A 23,680-nucleotide genomic window follows, 5' to 3' on the forward strand; every position below is an offset into this window, starting at 1 on the left:
AATGAATGAAATATGATGTGGATAGATGTGATGTGATGTAATGGGATAGAATGTATGTGATGGGATGGTAAAATGAGAATGAATGTGATGGATAGAATGTATGTGATGGGATGGTAATGAGAAAGAATTTGATGGATATGAATGAATGTGATGTGATGGGTGTAAATGGATGTGATGTAAATAAATATGATGGACATGAATGGATGTGATGTGATGTAATGGATGTGAATGGATGGATGGGATGTGATGAGATGTGATCTGTGAATCAGATAGATGTAAATGAATGGATGAGATGTACTGTGATGTGAATCGAGATGTGAATGAATGAGATGTGATGCCATGTGAATCAAATAGATGTGAGTGAGTGAATGAGATGTGATGCCATGTGAATCAAATAGATGTGAGTGAATGAATGAGATGTGATGCCATGTGAATCAGATAGATGTGAGTGAATGGATGAGATGTAATGTGATGTGAATCGGGATGAGAATGAATGAGATGAGATGTGAAGTGAATGTGATGTAAATTGAGATAGATGTGAATGGATGAGATGTGAAGTGAATGTGATGTAAATTGAGATAGATGTGAATGAATGATATGTGACGTGATCTGAAAAAGGATAGATGTGAATGAATGAGATGTGATGTGAATGAATGAGATGTGATGTGAATGGATGAGGTGTGATGGGATGTGAATATGGGTAGATGCGAGTGGATGAGATGTGATGAGGATAAATGAGGAAAGATGTGACGAGATGGAAAATGATGTGATTGGATGAGAATAGGAATACATATAAATTGGATGAGAATAGGAAAGATGTGATGAGATGGAAAATGATGTGATTGGATGAGAATAGGAATACATATGAATTGGTATGGACTATTTTATGTGAATAATGCTGGGGAAGCATTTTGACCATCTTGTGAATGACGTCGTGGAGACCTAATTGGCGCAACAGCTGATGGAGAGTCAATGGAGGACGTCTCAAGTAGCAAGGTCTCGGCCGAGGTCTTGACCAACCGCGGTTTAAATGGTGAGCTTCCGGTACGGTGGATGAGGGACCAAGGAAGCGACCTATGAGTGAAGCGCTAGGTGACTTGCGAAGGATCCTAGAGGGTGCTGACCATACGGTGCTCGGGCTTTGGGTCGTCAAAGATACCCACACGTACAGCATGGAAGATAATAGATCAAGGAGTAAGAGTTGTTTTCTGAAACCGGGCATGGATCTGGTTGATTGACCTTGCTGGTCCTCAACAGATGAGTCCATGGATTTTTTATATGGATCTGTTGGTTGATCTTGCTGATCTTCAATGGAGATTCTATCTTGATTTTTATATGTGAATATATTGCCGGGTACTATGAGCTAGGAACTATCGAGAAGGCTCCTGAGTGGACAATTTTATATATTAAAATACTTGTTAAATCTATTAATACTATTAAATATGTATTTTTTATCAAAGTTCAATTGTAATACAGCCAGAAAATATTCATTGAAGTTTTTTTTATTTTTAGATATTATTTCTTATTTTTAGTTTCAAAAAATAAAAAATATTGAGTAATTCATTAGCTTTCTTTATAAGAGGCTATATATTAATACAAGATTGTTTTCATTAATTTTTTTTGACTAAGATGGCATAAATATGTTGACAACCTTCTTGTGAGTGTGAATGTGAACAAGCATAAATTTATTGAATTTTAAATCGATGTAAAGAAACTCTCCTCTAGAATTTAATGCATAATCTTGAATCTATATGTAATAATGACTATTTCAACTAAGATGGCATAAATATGTTGACAACCTTTTTGTAAGTATCAACAGACATAAAGTTATTAAATTTTAAATAGATGTAAACAAAATTTCCTCTAGAGTTTAATGCATAATCTTGAATCTATATATAATAATGACTATGTTAAAAATGTGCTTTTTTCCAAGTTAGATTTTTTGAAGGGTTGTATTTGTAGTAGATGCAAAACTAGCTCAACAAACGTGGGCAAAAAACGAGTAGTGCACCTTAAGATGTCAAGAATTATGTCTTAGGAAACATCTTTATCTATAAATTTATTTTTTACATGTCATTCTAATCCTAGTTATTATGAAACTTAAAGGATGGAACCCCTTTGTTTATGTGTAAGTCATGAAAATTATTATTTTTAGCCCTAAAAAGGACACTTTTATCTCATGTTAACCTACAAGACTAGTGTTAAATTTTTTTGGTCAAAAATAGAAGAGAATCTATAAATGTGCTAATTTTTCTTTACATGTGCATTGTGCATGTGTGCGAGAGAGAGAGAGAGAGAGAGATGTAGCATTATATGGTAGTGATGTGTGTGAACACACTTATTAGGACCGTCAGGGCACTTTTTCCCTCACTAGGAGGTTTTTTTTCCCATGCGCGTATGTACACCCTCTTATCTACTCATTTTGGGGTGTGTTCTTATCTTTTGTATCTGGCACAATTTGTTCATTCTAATCTAGTGAGTTTGTTTGCTCTCAAACTTCTATATCTTGTGTGTGTGCATTGTTGTAACCCGAACCCTAATTTCAACAATTGGTATCAAAGCTAGCTTCCTTTGACACTGGATCTAGTAGTTTACCTCCCTCCTCTCACAACCCTGTTTTTCTGTCTCGGATTAAGATACCCTCTTAGGAGAAGAAGGTATATATTGTAGTGTGTTGTATACAAAGAATACAACATTTTTGGGATCCACAGCATGATTTGGGTAGGTTTTGGGCACCACAAGGTTTCTACAAACGTTAAGGAGAGGCATCATTTTGGATTGGTTCTGCTCGATTTTGGGTGTTTGGGTTCTGCACGATAAAAAATTGGTGTGCAGTAGCATCTACAGTGTCTTCAACAGCATCGATTGTGAGAACCCTGTCCCCTTTGCGTGGGCTCCTTCGGGGCGTTGGCAGCGGAAGCAGTGGTAGCAGCCTCTCGCGCGTTGTCGTGCCATGGCACGTCTATGGTGTGAAACCATGCATATGAGACTATCAAATGCAAATCTAGATGCATGGGATTAAGTGCTATGACGAGTCATTATATGATGCCCATGTACATATGTTCATATTGTAAATGAGGTTCAATAAGACGAGCTGAGGCTGAGTCAGGTCTCGAAGCTTTTGTATATGAGTGTGGTGTGAAATATGGAGCCTTATGCTTATGGTAAGCCTTGCAGTAGGGAACACCCTTCTCAAGATGTATGGAGATGTGAGAGCATGTATGATATGAGGAATGGTTTTAAAGAATACCCTTTGGAGGTATCGTGGAATGAGCAAAACAAGAAGAACTTTATTAAGATACTGCACACATTCAAAGTTCTTGTGTATCCTCATAGGCAGAATGATCCCTTCAATAATATCTTTATGCCCATGGATGGTGAACCTAGTGGCAGCTATGCTAGTGAGAGCTATTTCAAAATGACTCTTGTGAGTATGGTGGTGGTGATTCTGTTCACACTCAGACCTCATGGGTAAGTTGGAAACACTTAGTTACATACTTGGCCTGTGTGGCTATGTAAATGATGGTATGGGTGGCTCGTAAAAGGGCTATGTGAAAGATATAAATGGCTACCCATGTGCATGATATGGACTTCCCTCAATGTGGATGAAGATCTTTTTCATCATCATTTCCAAATCAATGTGACATGGAACTCATGCATAATTTTCAAGGAAGGTACTATAGATGAAGCCCATGTTCATCATGAAGAAGCTCCCAAGGTTGCAAAACAATGGGTGATGTAGTGTCTTGAAGCACATACATGATGTTGAAGGTTCCGCAAGTTAAGCATGTGAAGGCCTTAGTTGCCTTGGTCGATATATTTGCATAAAAGAAGTGATTATGGGTATAGAAGGAATATGAAGCTTATGAGGGCAGCTTGCGTGGCAGCAAAAGAAGAAATATTTAACTATAAAAAAGGTGGCGCATGAGTAATTTCGAATGGGGAAATACGTGAAGATAGCTGCAAAAGTGGGGGGTGCGCGAACTCCTTGCGGGAAAGTAAGGAAAAACCAGAGAAGTGAGGGGGGGGGGCATATCAGAGATCACCGTCTGCAGAAAAAAAGACCAGAGGCGCCTTCGACCAGAGATTCTAATTCCAAGCTGGCGGCTACTGTTCATGGCTTGTAGGAGTTAGAATTGAAGAGCAAAACGAGTACTACCTAGTGATATGCTTTTCGTCATATACATGTATTCTGCCTTGCGCGGTCTGCAGCAAAGCGACCGTATGGAAATTAGCAAAATTCAAGAGAAATTCGCCTTATTACTTTCAGATAAGTGATGGTTTTTTTTATTATTATTTTATTTGACTATCCTACCTACGATTTGGAAAATCGTAAAGCCTAAAAACCTTTAAAGGTTTTATAAATCAAGAGAAACTTGGATATGAAGTGTTGTGGTATCAAAGCATCAAAATACGTGGAATCAAGGCATCAAAAATGCAGTAAGGATTCTAGAAATTTGATTTTGTTTTCTACCCAAATGGATTCGGAATGCAAGTCATGGGATTTCTTAGAATCATGTGAGCATGTTATAGTTATGCCATATATCGTCTTTTGTTTGTGAGTTGTTGGAATTTAAAAGCAGGTTTTCAGGTGATAAAGAAATATCTTGGAATGATGGAATTGATGTCACTTGATGTATGGAATGTAAATGGTCACATGTATGTGGGAAATATTTGAAGAATATGATATGCCTACATGTGATTGGTTTGAGGGATTTGGAAAAAGGAGCCAGTGAATCTATGCTTGGAAAGGGACAAGCACTTGGTACACAATTTATGTGCAATCATCAGGCTGAATTCAAGGATGCATTGAGGTGAATTGACACATGTTTATGTCATTAAAAAATGGATATGTCCTATGCTCCTTGGAGAATTATGTGTGTAAGTTTCCTTGTGGAGTTTGATACCTACTCTCACAGCTAGAAGTCTCGTACTTTCCCAGCGACACCGCCCACATCACGACAGCGTAGGGCAGGGATTCCCACTCGGGGCCTCGCCCCCACTAATGTCCAGACAAGAGAAACATCCGATGGCTCCTCCGAAACCGAGATCAGAAAAAACTTCCTCACCCGGGAAAGCACGAGCGATTCCACCAGGGAAACGTCTAAGGGAAGATTTATCTAACGCATCAAGGCCTTAATTATCCTTTCTAATCTGACTGAACCCGTAGGTCACATGGCCAGATCAAGGAAGAGACTTGCACTTCCCCCTTAAGCGAGGCACTGTCCCCGCTGATTCTTTCCCACATAACAAGAATCTTCTTGAGACTTATTCTAACCAAAGCAACTTGAATGTATCTAAATTGTATCGTAGGAATCCACCAATCTAGCCTAACCCCAATCGGCCATGGTTAGCCAACCGCCCAACCACTGTATTGGTGGGATCCCTTTATATAGAAATTTGGTTGAGTTTTGTCCCGGGTACTAGGGAAAAGAGTTCCCAGGCCCCCTAGATAGTGCTCATGTAAAATACAATTTAGACACACCACTTACGCACCCCCAATATGAAATTGCCTTTTACAGATTCAGCAGTCTTTAAAGAAGACTTGAAATGAAACCATCGTATTTCGAATCATAATCCTCCAAAATATCCAGTGCATTGTTTTACCCATATCTTCCTTGACATATGCATGGGTGTCCTAGCAACCCGCGAGCCCGTGCATCGCCTGGTCAGACCCTCTAGGATCCTCCTTAGGTGTCCTAGCACTTCACTTAGGGATCACTTAGTCGGTACTACTCGCCCATCGTACCGAAAGCACACCATTTTAACCATATGGAGGCTAGTCAAGACCTTGGCAGGCTTTGCCACCGCGAGTGACATCCTTTGATAACTCCCTGCCAGCTGTTGCAACGAAACTCTCCTTAGTTTAAACCATAGGCCAAATGCTTCCTCCAGCATTCTGGTGTAAGAGTCCTTTTCAAAAAACAGAGTTTCTATGCAAGTGATAATTTCCCGTTGAATTTGATTCCACAAGACCCTTTTTCTCGAGTACAGACTTTCTTAGTAAAAATCACGGATCTCTTAACAGAGTAATCCACCCATCAATTTCAATGAATTTCTGACAATGATTTTGGATCTAAGGACAACTTTTGTAAATCGGCCGGTATCCATTCTTCTTACTGAAGAAATGGGAATGGTCACAAGGTTTTACTTAATTTATGGTTCGAGAGATGGGCAAGCATCTTACTGGCCCACCATTCTCACGTGGTTGTGGTCTTACTATAAATTACTCGGATTTGATTCTTAAGGATTTTTCTTCTATTTATCTGATAAATTAACGATGATTTTTAATTATAAGAGAAAAATCCAAAATTATGAAAATTTATTCTTTCTTGGTCACAATAGAATTATAAATAGTTCTATTCGAGAATAATGGAATTTTATAAAGATAACTCTTCTTCCAATAATCCATTTATGAATATGCATACATCATTTTATTGATTTATTCACATGAAAATATCTTAAAATATTCTTTTCTTCATTTTGATCCTTCATATTAATATACCATATTTTTCTACATGAAAGTATGGTGAAAACTTCTCTTTTAATACCGAATTTAATTCATGCATTTTTCTACTTAAAGTACGATGAAAATGCCTCTTTTAAATAAATAAAAATATCCATATTTTGAAATATGCCAGAATTTCTTCTTTTAATCTTTAAAATATTTATATCTTGAATATCATGGGAATTCCTCTTTTTGCATCTAAATTTATGCATGAAAAAATAAATAAAATAAAAATTCATCTTTCTTTATTTAAATAATTATGCATAAATATCATAAAAATATTTTTCATAAATATGATAAAAATCATTCTTTTTGCATAAAAATATATAGGCCTAGAATATGATGGGAATTTCTCTTTTGTATTATTAATTTTATGCATAAAAATAAAAATTTTCTTTTTTTTCATGAAAAGTTTGCCATTTTCTAACTTAAATGAATACACATAATTAAAATGTGATAGGAACTCCTCTTTTAAGTTAAAATTTTATTTATGCATTCATAACATAATTATAATCATAATTATGATTAATTCTCTTGATTTAAAACATCCATTCATCATTTCTATAGGAGAATTCATATAAAATGTTAGCATAACACTCTTTCAACTTTAAAATAAGTTTATAGGATTTTTCTAAATCTTAAACAAGCTTTAAGAATTAATCATCATTTTTACTAGATTAAAATCATAAAAATACCTAATCTTTTTCTCTAGCTTGTCAAGCTTAGAGTTTTAATTAAGATAATGAGTTTATCATTAAGTCTAACCATCCTTCTAACAAGGATCTAACCATAAAGATGATTAATCTTTCCAAGAAAGAGAGGTTTACTAAAAACACTATAATTAATGTAAGATTCCTCCCTTCAGCGTTTGAGGTGTATAGGTGTAAGAACTTTCCCTTATAATTATTCCCCTCTCTGAAATAAAAGAAAGATCCTGTTTTGCCCTATTTTGGCTTGGAGAGAGAAAATGTCTAGAGGGAGGTAATCCAAAATTGAGATATTTTTTGATATAAAAATCCTCCTAGTGTCTAAAATGGTTTCCCTTGAAACATAAATTCAAAAAGAACTTTCCAATGTGCAATTGGAATTAATTAAAAATATGTATAAAGAAACTTAGCCTAAGGGTCTAGATCTTCAAAAAATTTTGGATTATGGTCCAATTAAGGTTCCTATGGGGGCCAATAGGATCAATCCAAGAGTGGAGAGGAGATAAATCCACTTTAAAAAAGAAAAATACCCAAAAATGAGTAAATGCCCACATAAGATGAAGAGTTGACTGAGTACAAGGTTTATTAGTAAAAAACTATGAATATTACTAAAAAATGAGATATTTTGGGTATAATGACACATTTTTGACACCTTGGTAAGGAGAAGGGGGCTCTTCAAGGAGGCACCTATTTCACATGTGTGGAGAAAATTTAAACTCAAAAATATTGTGATATTTTTATCTCTCCTCTCTCCTGGATCAAACCAAATCAAAAGGGAGCCAAACTAGGTCCAAAGTCCAAATTCAGCCAAACTGAACTTGGAAAATTCTAGAAACTAGTTGGACTTGGTTAGAGGCCTCTCTCACCTATAAATAGAGGACTTGGTTAGAGGCCTCTCTCACCTATAAATAGATCTTTAGCCCTTTGTTAAAAAATATGAGAACTATACCATGCCAGTATTATACTGAAATAATGATATTTTCTATTATCCTCTACAATTTGGAGAGAATGGAGTTTCTCTCTCTCTTCAACCTTCTTTGGAGCCTTTCTCAACATACTAACCAATTGATTGGGTGGGGGCCTCTCCAATGACTAAAGAACCAAGCAAAACAAGAGGTAAATTAGAAATGATTGGAAATTAGGATTCAACCGGAGATTTTTGTGGAGGATTATCATCATTGATACTATGGTTTCATTAAAAGACTGTTTTAAAGATAAGTGAATCTGCGAAAAAGGCAATTTCATATTGGGTGTGTAAGTGGTGTGACTAGCTTTAGGTTTGCAATAATATCTGGCTAGGGAGTCTGTGAGCTATTTTCCCTGGTTACCCAGGACAAAACCTAACCAAATTCCTAATTGGATCCCATCACTACAGTGGTTGGATGGTTGGCTAAGCCATGGGACTGGATGGGGTTAGGCTGGACTAATGGACCCGTAAAATGAGACTCAATTCTGTTATAGTACAATAGATGAAGTAAATCTCAGATAGTGATTGTTCTATGGAAAAGAATCAACGGCTGTGCCTCTCGATGGGGAAAAAAGCATTGGTCTCGATGATCCAAGTGCAAGTTTCTTCCTTGATCTGACCAAGTGACTTATTACGAGTTCGGTCGGATCAGTTTGGTCAGTAATGACCTTGACTATGTTAGAGTAAAAATATCGTGGAGGAATTGCCCATGCTTTTCGGGCGAGGGAGGTTTTTCCGGGTTTGGTTTTTGGGAGCACTTGATGCATGTAAGGACTGTTTTGGATGCTTTAAGAGCCAATGTTAGGATCTTTTGACGATTGGTGGTTTCAAAGACATGTCTACAACAATTATTAGTAAAATTTAAAGGAGAGCATTTAGTGAGTATTTGTAAAATTGAATGACAATTTAAAGACTCTAAATCATAGTAAACATGTTACACATCCCAATCATAATCCAAATTAATGATTCAAAATACCAAGCCTCTAATTCATATGGCATGAATAATATAGCTTTAATGGGCCAAACAGCTTTCTCTCTCTCTCTCTCTCTCTCATTCTATTTCATTATCTCGTTAATAGAGAGGGTTAAATTTCCATTGATGACCCCCCTCTAAAGCACATATAATTGCTTAGTGTAATGGTGAGATGTGCTATTTATAAATTAGGAAAACATATTTTGAAAGGAAAAACCTCACTTTTAGAAGCAAAATGTAGCTAAGGATTTATTAGAAAGGTGTGACACCATATGAGAAGACTTCTTTATTAATCACTATGGCTCCTAACGGCTCCCCAACATGGAAAAAAATAATAGCTTGTGATCCACAAAGGCTCTTGAAAATTCATCTCATGATAGGAATTTTTTTCTCGATGCATAGAAAATTTCTATGGTGTCAGAATCTCAATATCTAGCACTAATCGAGAGATGAAAATATCTCCATCTCCATCTTCGCGAGAGAGAGAGAGAGAGAGAGAGAGAGAGAGAGACAGAGAGAGAGAGAATTGCATTTAATGACGTCTAAGTGCTGGCGACGTCCGTCAAGTTCTTTGCCACCGGTCGAACTTTTTGGAATCATGTGTGAGATACCACTCCGTCTAGTGTGGTCCGATCGATCACTCTTTTGATGGTCAGAGACATGTGTGTAGGCGAGAGAGAGAGAGAGAGAGAGAGAGAGAGAGAGAGAGAGAGAGAGAGCTTTCGGTCATAGAGAGGAGAAATTCTCTCGATCCCAGTCAACTGCGAGAGAGAGAGAGAGAGAGCTTTGTGCATCTTCTGTAAACAATTTTATTTTAAAATGCTAATAAGGTTAGCTTTTGTTCTGTTGGCCATTTTTTATTTTTTTGCGCCCCTATTACTATGAGTTTTCCAAAGGACCTCCACATTATTTAGTAAAGGGCATGCATGCATAACACAAGTGGCATGGAGCTCATGAGGCGCACATGTAGACGTCGTAGTCGGTGCCCGTGGCGCAGGCCTTGGTCTCGTCGGGGCCTCCGTTGTAGTAGCAGGCGCCGGAGTTGGCGGCAGTGCACTCGACGGTGGGGCAGTTGCCGTTGGTGGGAACTGCACTCATGGCGCCGTTATAGCCGGCGATTTTGGAAATGTCGTAGTAGTCGTTGCCGCCGCTGCTATCGACCGTGATCTCGAATTGCGTGACGCCGGAGGGAGGCCCTGTGTTGCAAGCCTGCCCGCCGCACCCCGTGTTTGTAATCGCCCACATGGTGCCCCCCACCCAGCTCCCCGAGGCGCCCACCGACCATGTGCCGCCTGGGCCTTGCTCCGAGCACGCTCCGCCCACGTTGGGCACCCAATACTTGAAGCACACCGTGGAGCTGCACTGGTTGTGCATGCGTATTGTCGTTGCCTCCGCTCTCATCATCTCTGCAATATGCAAGTAACGACAGCAGACGACGTCATTCACGTCAAACCAAGCGCGCATAGTACACACACACACACACACACACAGAGATCAATACAAGCCAGTTTCTAACACTCATCATTATAGGTGCCTTACCGAAGCTAATGAAGCAGCAAGTCACCATTACACACAGTATCGCCTGCACTCTAGCCATGGCTGCTGCTGCTGCTGCCTCCGCCAAATTCAGCTAAAATTGGTGTGTTTTGTGGAATCACCTTGTCGCGCAGCTCTGTTTATATAGGCAATCTATGCGTGCATTTTAGGCTTCTATTTTCTTGCAGGGGCGGGTCATTTGCCTGGTTTCATGAAGTGCGCCTCCTTTTTCAACACGTTCGTGATCCTTTTTCTCAACTTTCCGTTTCACGATTGAAGAGAGAGGAGTTACGACACAGCTGCTATTGAGAATATGTTCCCCAATTTTGGTTTTCTCCATGAAGACAACCAGATCAAATGGGACTCTGCAGACCCAATCGCTACCACGCCGCGCACACACAGCATACCTACCAAGTATATGATGATAGCCTCAGTCAAGAATGGAACTCTCTAGGAGGCTACCATGTTTTATTAAAAACTTTCCTTTCTTTTGAAGCGCAACTTTTTTTTCCCATTCTTCTTCTTGTGGTGGAGATGTTGACCCCCTGGGAAGGAAACTCCAATCTTCAAATTCTAGCCATGCCTCTAAATTCAAAAGGAACTTGTGACACAAGGCTAGATTCAAGAAAAAAAAAAGAAGAAGACTTTGCTAGTCTTTGCTACAAAAATGTATATATCAAACTTCCTAGTTGTTAATGTAACAAAAATTTCTTATATAGACGTCAAAGTCAACGGTTTGAATAGCTATATAGATTAACACCTTTGGTAGATAAGAAGAAACACGATCAATTGACTTGGAATCCCGTAGGAATGAATGTAGAAAAATTATACTAGATAAGAGATAGGATTGCTTTTTATAAAATGCTCTCAAGCAAAATACATTATATACAAATCTACCTAGCTAGCATTTCATCAATTTATATTAATTAGATAAAATAGCATCAAAAGTTACTGTTGAATATGTCAACATTGAAATAATTCTTGGATAGCCACTACCTTCAACTAATTCTTGAATAGTTATAGTTCGTTTTTCTAATAATAAAAGATCATTGATATCTTTCTGAGGAGTAATTTGTTTATGCGTAGTCTCTAAAAATCTTTCTTTTAACACTAGTCTTTTAGCAAGAAACCTTAATGTCCTTTTACTAGCATTGTTTGAAGAGTTTGATAACTCAAAGCATAACTTATTTTCTTATACTAACTTGAAGTTTCATGGAGAGATTCAAGTTTAGCCATTATGAATCCCCACAAATAGAGAAAACAAGTATTTATTATCACCTATTTTACACTCAGCAAAATAGGACAAGAAACTAGGATGAAGACAAGTTTTGACTTAAAAAAAACACAAATTTGGGTAACATATGTGTGAATTTTTTGTCAAAGTAAAATTATTAAAGGATCCTTTTCATGAATATTAGACCAAATAATGAATAATCAAGTGGGTTTTCAGTCTCAAAAACCCCAGGGGGTCACTCTATATAACACCTACGTGTAAAAACATAAAGAACATGTATTTATTAAAAGCCCCTCTTTCATGTATAAAACGTGTGAATACCCCTATTAAATATATCCCCCTCCGTGCACGCACCTGTTATGCTACATGCTACCGAGTGACCCCCCCCTAAGCAAAGAACATAGATAATTCAATTCCGTAGCCTAAAAAGGAGATTTAATTTTTAAGTATTCTTTTTAAAAAAACACTAAATAGCTAGTTTTCAAACTAGAATACGAACTTTCTATTATGTCAATTTTTGTATTAGATTTTTCTTCAGGCTAAATATCCAATTGGATAAGGTATTATATCTTTGCTTTGAGCTTATAAAAATTGCACATAAAGACAAGAGTGTTGCAAGAAAGTACAAATCATAAAATGATAATTTTATATATTAAATCTATTAATACTATTTAATATGTATTTTTATCAAAGTTCAATTGTAATACAGCCAAAAAATATTCATTGAAGTTTTTATTAATTTTTAGATATTGTTTCTTATTTTTAGTTTCAAAAAATTAAAAATATTGAGTAATTCATTAGCTTTCTTTATAAGAGGCTATATATTAATACAAGATTGTTTTCATTAATTTTTTTAAACTAAGATGGCATAAATATGTTGACAACCTTCTTGTGAGTGTGTCAACAAGCATAAATTTTTTGAATTTTAAATCGATGTAAAGAAACTCTCCTCTAGAATTTAATGCATAAACTTGAATCTATATGTAATAATGACTATTTCAACTAAGATGGCATAAATATGTTGACAACCTTTTTGTAAGTATCAACAGACATAAAGTTATTAAATTTTAAATAGATGTAAACAAAATTTCCTCTAGAGTTTAATGCATAATCTTGAATCTATATATAATAATGACTATGTTAAAAATGTTTTTTTTTCCAAGTTAGATTTTTTGAAGGGTTGTATTTGTAGTAGATGAAAAACTAGCTCAACAAACGTGGGCAAAAAATGAGTAGTGCACCTTAAGATGTCAAGAATCATGTCTTAGGAAACATCTTTATCTATAAATTTATTTTTTACATGTCATTCTAGTCCTAGTTATTATGAAACTTAAAGGATGGAACCCTTTTGTTTATGTGTAAGTCATGAAAATTATTATTTTTTGCCCTAAAAAGGACACTTTTATCTCATGTTAACCTACAAGACTGGTGTTAAATTTTTTTTGGTCAAAAATAGAAGAGAATCTATAAATATGCTAATTTTTCTTTACATGTGCATTGTGCATGTGTGCGAGAGAGAGAGAGAGAGAGAGAGAGAGAGAGAGAGAGAGAGAGAGAGAGAGACAGAGAGAGAGAGAGAGAGAGAGAGAGATGTAGCATTATATCATAGTGATGCGTGTGAATACACTTAGGACCATCGGGGCACTTTTTCCCTCACTAGGAGGTTTTTTCCCCCGTTCGTATGTACACCCTCTTATCTACTCATTTTGGTGTGTGTACTTCTCTTTTGTATCTGGCACACATTTTCTCATTCTAATCTAGTGAGTTTGTTTGCTCTCAAGCTTCTCTATCTTGTGTGTGTGTATTGTTGTAACCCTAACCCTAATTTAAATAATCGGTATCAGAGCTAGCTTCCTTGACACTTGATCTCCTCATGACCTTGTTTTTTTGTCTTGGATTTAGATTTCCTCTTAGGAGAAGAAGGTATATACTGTAGTGTGTTGTATACAATGTATAGAAAATTTTTGGGATCTGCGGTGCGATTTGGGCATGTTTTGGGCACCGCAAGGTTTCCGCAAACGTTCTAGAGAGGCGTCATTTTGGATTGGTTCTGATCGATTTTGGGTGTTTGGGCTGTGCAGCCCGGCAAAACAAAATGGTGTGCAGTAGCATCTACAGTGTCTTCAACAACATCAATCATCATACCCTAGTAACACTCTATTCTCTACTCTGTGTTATTTTTCATACACTTTGCAGGTGATTCAGTTAGTTGGTAGCCATTCGGGGTTTCATTTAGTAAATACTCAATACTTGGAGTGTGTTGAAAGCTTTTGCATTTGGTAGATAGTCATGGTTGGCAATAGTGATGTATTCAACATGTTGTCTACTGAGGACAAACTTGATAGGACTAACTACCCATTGTGGTCCTATATGATGAGGCATGTACTGGTTGCTAAAGGACTTTGGAATGTGGTCAGTGGTAGTGAAACTCATCCTGTTTCACAACTACTAGTGCAACTAGGTGCTACAGGCATATCTAAAGTAAAATCTGATACAGATGTGGCTCCTCCACATACACCACCAGTACCTCCCACCACTGCTGCTCAAATGAGATGGGATGGAAGAGATGCATGCATTGCTTACACTTTCTCTGAAGCGAAGCATTATTCCTCATATTCAGTCCTCATGTAAGACTTCAAAATAGGCATGGGATACACTTGAGCATTGTATTATACTAGGTGTGCAATGAAGCACATGTTACATATCTGCGCAAACAGCTGGATTCTGATCACATGAATGAGGGAGACTCAATGGATAACTTCTTGACCAAGATCAAAGATTTTAAGGAGCAGCTCGCTAGTGTCGATGAGATATATTGTGATAGTACATTGGTGCCCAAAGTTCTCAATTATTGCTTATCAAAGTTTTACCTCTACCGTTAGACTCATGATGAAGGGAAATCCAAATGCCCTTACATTTGATGAGCTGGTTTCAATACGCATTCTAGAGGCAAAACAAATCTGTTATGCGAGTTGGTGAGACCAAGATTTTGTTGCCAGAAAGGCAAAGGTAAAGCTTCTTTGCATGGTGGCTATAAGCCAAAATCAGAATCCTCAAGTAAGGATATAGAGAAAGAAGGTGTTAAGCCTAAAGAGAAGGGCAAGTGTCACTATTGTAGGAAACTAGGGCACTACATAAATGACTGCAAAAAAGGTAAGTATTTATTATCACCTATTTTCAGCAAAATAGGACAAGAAACTAGGATGAAGACAAGTTTTGACTTAAAAAAAAACACAAATTTGGGTAACATATGTGTGAATTTTTTGTCAAAGTAAAATTATTAAAGGATCCTTTTCAAGAATATTAGACCAAATAATGAATAATCAAGTGGGTTTTCAGTCTCAAACACCCCAGGGGGTCACTCTATATAACATCTACGTGTAAACACATAAAGAACATGTATTTGAAAGCCCCTCTTTCATGTATAAAACGTGTGAATACCCCTATTAAATATATCCCCCTCCGTGCACGCACTTGTTATGCTACATGCTACCGACGAGTGACCCCCCCCTGAGCAAAGAACATAGATAATTCAATTCCGTAGCCTAAAAAGGAGATTTAATTTTTAAGTATTCTTTTTTAAAAAACACTAAATAGCTAGTTTCCAAACTAGAATACAAACTTTCTATTATGTCAATTTTTGTATTAGATTTTTCTTCAGGCTAAATAGCCAATTGGATAAGGTATTATATCTTTGCTTTGAGCTTATAAAAATTGCACATAAAGACAAGAGCCTTGCAAGAAAGTACAAATCATAAAATGATAATTTTATGTATTAAAATACTTGTTAAATCTATTAATACTATTTAATATGTATTTTTATCAAAGTTCAATTGTAATATAGCCAAAAAATATTCATTGAAGTTTTTTTTATTTTTAGATATTATTTTTTATTTTTGGTTTCAAAAAATAAAAAATATTGAGTAATTCATTAGCTTTCGTTATAAGAGGCTATATATTAATACAAGATTGTTTTCATTAATTTTTTTTAACTAAGATGGCATAAATATGTTGACAACCTTCTTGTGACCTCTCTCATAATATGTCCATGAAGTACATCACTTAGGACTTCATCCTAACTTGCTACCACACACTCTTGAAGCGAGAATAACCATAATTACTCTGTCACACCTTTACGGGCGCCCGTAAAGGTGTTGTAGCTTTGGACACTATTGCTTCATGGATTCTCCAGTTACAATGAGGTGTCCATAGCTCTCGAGAACCTCTCGAGAAATTACAAAACATGATAAATCCTCAAACTTTGACATGATAAAGCAAGGGGGAGTGAACAAGAGAGCGGGTGGGGTGAGTAGAGAGTGAGAGAGATGAGTGATGAGTGAGGGGACGAGTGGCATTGCATGCAAAACTAGGCGGTTTTGTGTATAATACCCACTTTTAGAACCAAAAAGTTGCTAAGGATTTATTAAAAAGGTGTGACACCATATGAGAAGAATACTTTATTCATCACTATGGCTCCTAACGGCTCCCCAACATGGAAAAAAATAATAGCTTGTGATCCACAAAGGCTCTTGAAAATTCCTCAGGATAGGAATTTTTTTCTCGATGCATAGAAAATTTCTATGGTGTCAGAATCTCAATATCTGGCACACTGATCGAGAGATGAAAATATCTCCATCTCCATCTTTGCGTGCACACGAGAGAGAGAGAGAGAGAGAGAGAGAGAGAGAGAGAGAGAGAGAGAGAGAGAGAGAGAGAGAGAGAGAATTGCATTTAACGAAGTCTAACTGCTCTGGCGACGTCCGTCAAGTTCTTTGCCACCGGTCGGACTTTTTGGAATCATGTGCGAGATACCACTCCGTCTAGTGTGGTCCGATCGGTCACTCTTTTGACGGTCGGAGACATGTGCGTAGGCTAGAGAGAGAGAGAGAGAGAGAGAGAGAGAGAGAGAGAGAGAGAGAGAGAGAGAGAGAGAGAGAGAGAGAGAGAGAGAGAGAGAGAGAGAGAGAGAGAGAGAGCTTTCTTGGGGCGGGTCATTTGCCTGGTTTCATGAAGTGCGCCTCCTTTTTCAACACATGATCCTTTTTCTCAACTTTCCTACTTTCCGTTTCATGATTGAAGAGAGGAGTCACGACATAGCTATTGAGAATATGTCCCCCAATTTTGGTTTTCTCGATGATGAAGACAACCAAATCAAATGGGACTCTACAAACCCAATCGCTACCATGCCGTGCACACACAACATACCAAGTATATGATAGCCTCAGTAAATAATCGAACTCTCTAGGAGGCTTAATTCTTGACCATGTTTTTCTAAAACCTTTCCTTTCTTTTGAAGCGCAACTTTTTTTTCCCATTCTTCTTGTGGAGATGTTGACCCCCTGGGAAGGAAACTGCAATCTTCAAATTCTAGCCATGCCTCTTAATTCAAAAGGAACTTGTGACACAAGGCTAGATTCCAAATAAGTTATGCTTTGATAATTCAAAGCATAACTTATTTTCTTATACTGACTTGAAATTTCATGGAGAGATTCAAGTTTAGCCATTATGAATCCCCAAATAGAGAAAACAAGTATTTATTATCACCTATTTTACACTCAGCAAAATAGGACAAGAAACTAGGATGAAGACAAGTTTTGAATTTTTTGTCAAAGTAAAATTATTAAAGGATCCTTTTCATGAACATTAGACCAAATAATGAATAATCAAGTGGGTTTTCAGTCTCAAACATGCCAGGGGGTCACTCTATTTAACACCTATGTGTAAACACATAAAGAACATGTATTTAAAAGCCCCTCTTTCATGTATAAAACGTGTGAATACCCCTATTAAATATATCCCCCTCCGTTCACGCACCTGTTATGCTACATGCTACTGTTTTAAAAAAACACTAAATAGCTAGTTTTCAAACTAGAATACAAATTTTCTATTATGTCAATTTTTGTATTAGATTTTTCTTCAGGCTAAATAGCCAATTGGATAAGGTATTATATCTTCGCTTTGAGCTTATAAAAATTGCACATAAAGACAAGAGCCTTGCAAGAAAGTACAAGTCATAAAATGATAATTTTATATATTAAAATACTTGTTAAATCTATTAATACTATTTAATATGTATTTTTTATCAAAGTTCAATTGTAATACAGCCAAAAAATATTCATTGAAGTTTTTTTTATTTTTAGATATTATTTCTTATTTTTAGTTTCAAAAAATAAAAAATATTGAGTAATTCATTAGCTTTCTTTATAAGAGGCTATATATTAATACAAGATTGTTTTCATTAATTTTTTTAAACTAAGATGGCATAAATATGTTGACAACCTTCTTGTGAGTGTGAACAAGCATAAATTTATTGAATTTTAAATCGATGTAAAGAAACTCTCCTCTAGAATTTAATGCATAATCTTGAATCTATATGTAATAATGACTATTTCAACTAAGATGGCATAAATATGTTGACAACCTTTTTGTAAGTATCAACAGACATAAAGTTATTAAATTTTAAATAGATGTAAACAAAATTTCCTCTAGAGTTTAATGCATAATCTTGAATCTATATATAATAATGACTATGTTAAAAATGTGTTTTTTTCCAAGTTAGATTTTTTGAAGGGTTGTATTTGTAGTAGATGCAAAACTAGCTCAACAAACGTGGGCAAAAAATGAGTAGTGCACCTTAAGATGTCAAGAATTATGTTTTAGGAAACATCTTTATCTATAAATTTATTTTTTACATGTCATTCTAGTCCTAGTTATTATGAAACTTAAAGGATGGAACCCCTTTGTTTATGTGTAAGTCATGAAAATTATTATTTTTAGCCCTAAAAAGGACACTTTTATCTCATGTTAACCTACAAGACTAGTGTTAAATTTTTTTGGTCGAAAATAGAAGAGAATCTATAAATGTGCTAATTTTTCTTTACATGTGCATTGTGCATGTGTGCAAGAGAGAGAGAGAGACAGAGATGTAGCATTATATGGTAGTGATGTGTGTGAACACACTATTTAGTCCGTCGGGGCACTTTTTCCCTCACTAGGAGGTTTTTTTCCCCATGCGCGTATGTACACCCTCTTATCTACTCATTTTGGGGTGTGTTCTTATCTTTTGTATCTGGCACAATTTGTTCATTCTAATCTAGTGAGTTTGTTTGCTCTCAAACTTCTATATCTTGTGTGTGCGCATTGTTGTAACCCTAACCCTAATTTCAACAATTGGTATGAGAGCTAGCTTCCTTTGACACTGGATCTAGTAGTTTACCTCCCTCCTCTCACAACCCTATTTTTTTGTCTCGGATTGAGATACCCTCTTAGGAGAAGAAGGTATATATTGTAGTGTGTTGTATACAAAGAATACAACATTTTTGGGATCCACAGCACGATTTGGGTAGGTTTTGGGCACCGCAAGGTTTCTACAAACGTTCAGGAGAGGCATCATTTTGGATTGGTTCTGCTCGATTTTGGGTGTTTGGGTTCTGCACGACAAAAAAATTGGTGTGCAGTAGCATCTACAGTGTCTTCAACAGCATCGATTGTGAGAACCCTGTCCCCTTTGCGTGGGCTCCTCCGGGGCGTTGGCAGCGGAAGCAGTGGTGGCAGCCTCTCGCACGTAGGGCAGGGATTCCCACTCGGGGCCTCGCCCCCACGAGTGTCCAGACAAGAGAAACATCCGATGGTTCCTCCGAAACCGAGATCAGAAAAAACTTCCTCGCCCGGGAAAGCACGAGCGATTCCACCAGGGAAGATTTATCTAACGCGTCAAGGGCTTAATTATCCTTTCTAATCTGACTGAACCCGTAGGTCACATGGCCAGATCAAGGAAGAGACTTGCACTTCCCCCTTAAGCGAGGCACTGCCCCCGCTGATTCTTTCCCACATAACAAGAATCTTCTTGGGACTTATTCTAACCAAAGCAACTTGAATGTATCTAAATTGTATCGTAGGAATCCACCAATCTAGCCTAACCCCAATCGGCCATGGTTAGCCAACCACTGTATTGGTGAGATCCCTTTATATAGAAATTTGGTTGAGTTTTGTCCCGGGTACTAGGGAAAAGAGTTCCCAGGCCCCCTAGATAGCGCTCATGTAAAATACAATTTAGACACACCACTTACGCACCCAATATGAAATTGCCTTTTACAGATTCAGCAGTCTTTAAAGAAGACTTGAAATGAAACCATCGTATTTCGAATCATAATCCTCCAAAATATCCAGTACATTGTTTTACCCATATCTTCCTTGACATATGCATGGGTGTCCTAGCAACCCGCGAGCCCGTGCATCGCCTGGTCAGACCCTCTAGGATCCTCCTTAGGTGTCCTAGCACTTCACTTAGGGATCACTTCGTCGGTACTACTCGCCCATCGTACCGAAAGCACACCATTTTAACCATATGGAGGCTAGTCAAGACCTTGTCAGGCTTTGCCACCGTGAGTGACATCCTTCGATAACTCCCTGCCAGCTGTTGCAACGAAACTCTCCTTAGTTTAAACCATAGGCCAAATGCTTCCTCCAGCATTCTGGTGTAAGAGTCCTTTTCAAAAAACAGAGTTTCTATGCAAGTGATAATTTTCCGTTGAATTTGATTCCACAAGACCCTTTTTCTCGAGTACAGACTTTCTTAGTAAAAATCACGGATCTCTTAACAGAGTAATCCACCCATCAATTTCAATGAATTTCTGACAATGATTTTGGATCTAAGGACAACTTTTGTAAATCGGCCGGTATCCATTCTTCTTACTGAAGAAATGGGAATGGTCACAAGGTTTTACTTAATTTCTGGTTCGAGAGATGGGCAAGAATCTTACTGGCCCACCATTCTCACGTGGTTGTGGTCTTACTATAAATTACTCGGATTTGATTCTTAAGGATTTTTCTTCTATTTATCTGATAAATTAACGATGATTTTTAATTATAAGAGAAAAATCCAAAATTATGAAAATTTATTCTTTCCTGGTCACAATAGAATTATAAATAGTTCTATTCGAGAATAATGGAATTTTATAAAGATAACTCTTCTTCCAATAATCCATTTATGAATATGCATACATCATTTTATTGATTTATTCACATAAAAATATCTTAAAATATTCTTTTCTTCATTTTGATCCTTCATATTAATATACCATATTTTTCTACATGAAAGTATGGTGAAAACTTCTCTTTTAATACCGAATTTAATTCATGCATTTTTCTACTTAAAGTACGATGAAAATTTCTCTTTTAAATAAATAGAAATATCCATATTTTGAAATATGCCAGAATTTCTTCTTTTAATCTTTAAAATATTTATATCTTGAATATCATGGGAATTCCTCTTTTTGCATCTAAATTTATGCATGAAAAAATAAATATAATAAAATTTCATCTTTCTTTATTTAAATAATTATGCATAAATATCATAAAAAATATTTTTCATAAATATGATAAAAATCATTCTTTTTGCATAAAAATATATAGGCCTAGAATATGATGGGAATTTCTCTTTTGTATTATTAATTTTATGCATAAAAATAAAAATTTTCTTTTTTTTCATGAAAAGTTTGCCATTTTCTAACTTAAATGAATACACATAATTAAAATGTGATAGGAACTCCTCTTTTAAGTTAAAATTTTATTTATGCATTCATAACATAATTATAATCATAATTATGATTAATTCTCTTGATTTAAAACATCCATTCATCATTTCTATAGGAGAATTCATATAAAATGTTAGCATAACACTCTTTCAACTTTAAAATAAGTTTATAGGATTTTTCTAAATCTTAAACAAGCTTTAAGAATTAATCATCATTTTTACTAGATTAAAATCATAAAAATACCTAATCTTTTTCTCTAGCTTGTCAAGCTTAGAGTTTTAATTAAGATAATGAGTTTATCATTAAGTCTAACCATCCTTCTAACAAGGATCTAACCATAAAGATGATTAATCTTTCCAAGAAAGAGAGGTTTACTAAAAACACTATAATTAATGTAAGATTCCTTCCTTCAGCGTTTGAGGTGTATAGGTGTAAGAACTTTCCCTTATAATTATTCCCCTCTCTGAAATAAAAGAAAGATCCTGTTTTGCCCTATTTTGGCTTGGAGAGAGAAAATGTCTAGAGGGAGGTAATCCAAAATTGAGATATTTTTGGATATAAAAATCCTCCTAGTGTCTAAAATGGTTTCCCTTGAAACATAAATTCAAAAAGAACTTTCCAATGTGCAATTGGAATTAATTAAAAATATGTATAAAGAAACTTAGCCTAAGGGTCTAGATTTTCAAAAAATTTTGGATTATGGTCCAATTAAGGTTCCTATGGGGGCCAATAGGATCAATCCAAGAGTGGAGAGGAGATAAATCCACTTTAAAAAAGAAAAATACCCAAAAATGAGTAAATGCCCACATAAGATGAAGAGTTGACTGAGTACAAGGTTTATTAGTAAAAAACTATGAATATTACTAAAAAATGAGATATTTTGGGTATAATGACACATTTTTGACACCTTGGTAAGGAGAAGGGGGCTCTTCAAGGAGGCACCTATTTCACATGTGTGGAGGAAATTTAAACTAAAAAATATTGTGATATTTTTATCTCTCCTCTCTCCTGGATCAAACCAAATCAAAAGGGAGCCAAACTAGGTCCAAAGTCCAAATTCAGCCAAACTGAACTTGGAAAATTCTAGAAACTAGTTGGACTTGGTTAGAGGCCTCTCTCACCTATAAATAGAGGACTTGGTTAGAGGCCTCTCTCACCTATAAATAGATCTTTAGCCCTTTGTTAAAAAATATGAGAACTATACCATGCCAGTATTATACTGAAATAATGATATTTTCTATTATCCTCTACAATTTGGAGAGAATGGAGTTTCTCTCTCTCTTCAACCTTCTTTGGAGCCTTTCTCAACATACTAACCAATTGATTCGGTGGGGGCCTCTCCAATGACTAAAGAACCAAGCAAAACAAGAGGTAAATTAGAAATGATTGGAAATTAGGATTCAACCGGAGATTTTTGTGGAGGATTATCATCATTGATACTATGGTTTCATTAAAAGACTGTTTTAAAGATAAGTGAATCTGCGAAAAAGGCAATTTCATATTGGGTGTGTAAGTGGTGTGACTAGCTTTAGGTTTGCAATAATATCTGGCTAGGGAGTCTGTTACCCAGGACAAAACCTAACCAAATTCCTAATTGGATCCCATCACTACAGTGGTTGGATGGTTGGCTAAGCCATGGGACTGGATGGGGTTAGGCTGGACTAATGGACCCGTAAAATGAGACTCAATTCTGTTATAGTACAATAGATGAAGTAAATCCCAGATAGTGATTGTTCTATGGAAAAGAATCAACGGCTGTGCCTCTCGATGGGGAAAAAAGCATTGGTCTCGATGATCCAAGTGCAAGTTTCTTCCTTGATCTGACCAAGTGACTTATTACGAGTTCGGTCGGATCAGTTTGGTCAGTAATGACCTTGACTATGTTAGAGTAAAAATATCGTGGAGGAATTGCCCATGCTTTTCGGGCGAGGGAGGTTTTTCCGGGTTTGGTTTTTGGGAGCACTTGATGCATGTAAGGACTGTTTTGGATGCTTTAAGAGCCAATGTTAGGATCTTTTGACGATTGGTGGTTTCAAAGACATGTCTACAACAATTATTAGTAAAATTTAAAGGAGAGCATTTAGTGAGTATTTGTAAAATTGAATGACAATTTAAAGACTCTAAATCATAGTAAACATGTTACACATCCCAATCATAATCCAAATTAATGATTCAAAATACCAAGCCTCTAATTCATATGGCATGAATAATATAGCTTT

The 23,680-nt window shown here is 36.3% G+C and overlaps 1 protein-coding gene across 1 annotated transcript; it reads right to left on the minus strand.

Moving 5' to 3' along the window:
* Window positions 1–10,106: 10,106 nt before the first annotated feature.
* On the minus strand, window positions 10,107–10,752 carry LOC147607661 (pathogenesis-related thaumatin-like protein 3.7). The gene is made up of 2 exons (XM_086790792.1): window positions 10,695–10,752; window positions 10,107–10,561 (listed from the first exon to the last, which is right to left on the minus strand). Exons 1-2 carry the CDS (start codon window positions 10,750–10,752, stop codon window positions 10,107–10,109), a joined length of 513 nt encoding a protein of 170 aa, XP_086646918.1.
* Between the last annotated feature and the right edge of the window lie 12,928 nt (window positions 10,753–23,680).

This window comes from Cibotium barometz, chromosome 55 (genome assembly GCF_041138505.1).
Source record: "Cibotium barometz isolate CiBa-2024 chromosome 55, ASM4113850v1, whole genome shotgun sequence".
Taxonomy (NCBI): domain Eukaryota; kingdom Viridiplantae; phylum Streptophyta; class Polypodiopsida; order Cyatheales; family Cibotiaceae; genus Cibotium; species Cibotium barometz.

Excerpts from the sequence above, each read along its gene's own strand:
- LOC147607661 (XM_086790792.1), bottom strand. The coding sequence starts at position 10,752 with ATGGCTAGAGTGCAGGCGATACTGTGTGTAATGGTGACTTGCTGCTTC. Across the intron at positions 10,562-10,694 it reads TTGCTGCTTCATTAGCTTCG|AGATGATGAGAGCGGAGGCA; the intron begins GTAAGGCACCTA and ends TGCATATTGCAG.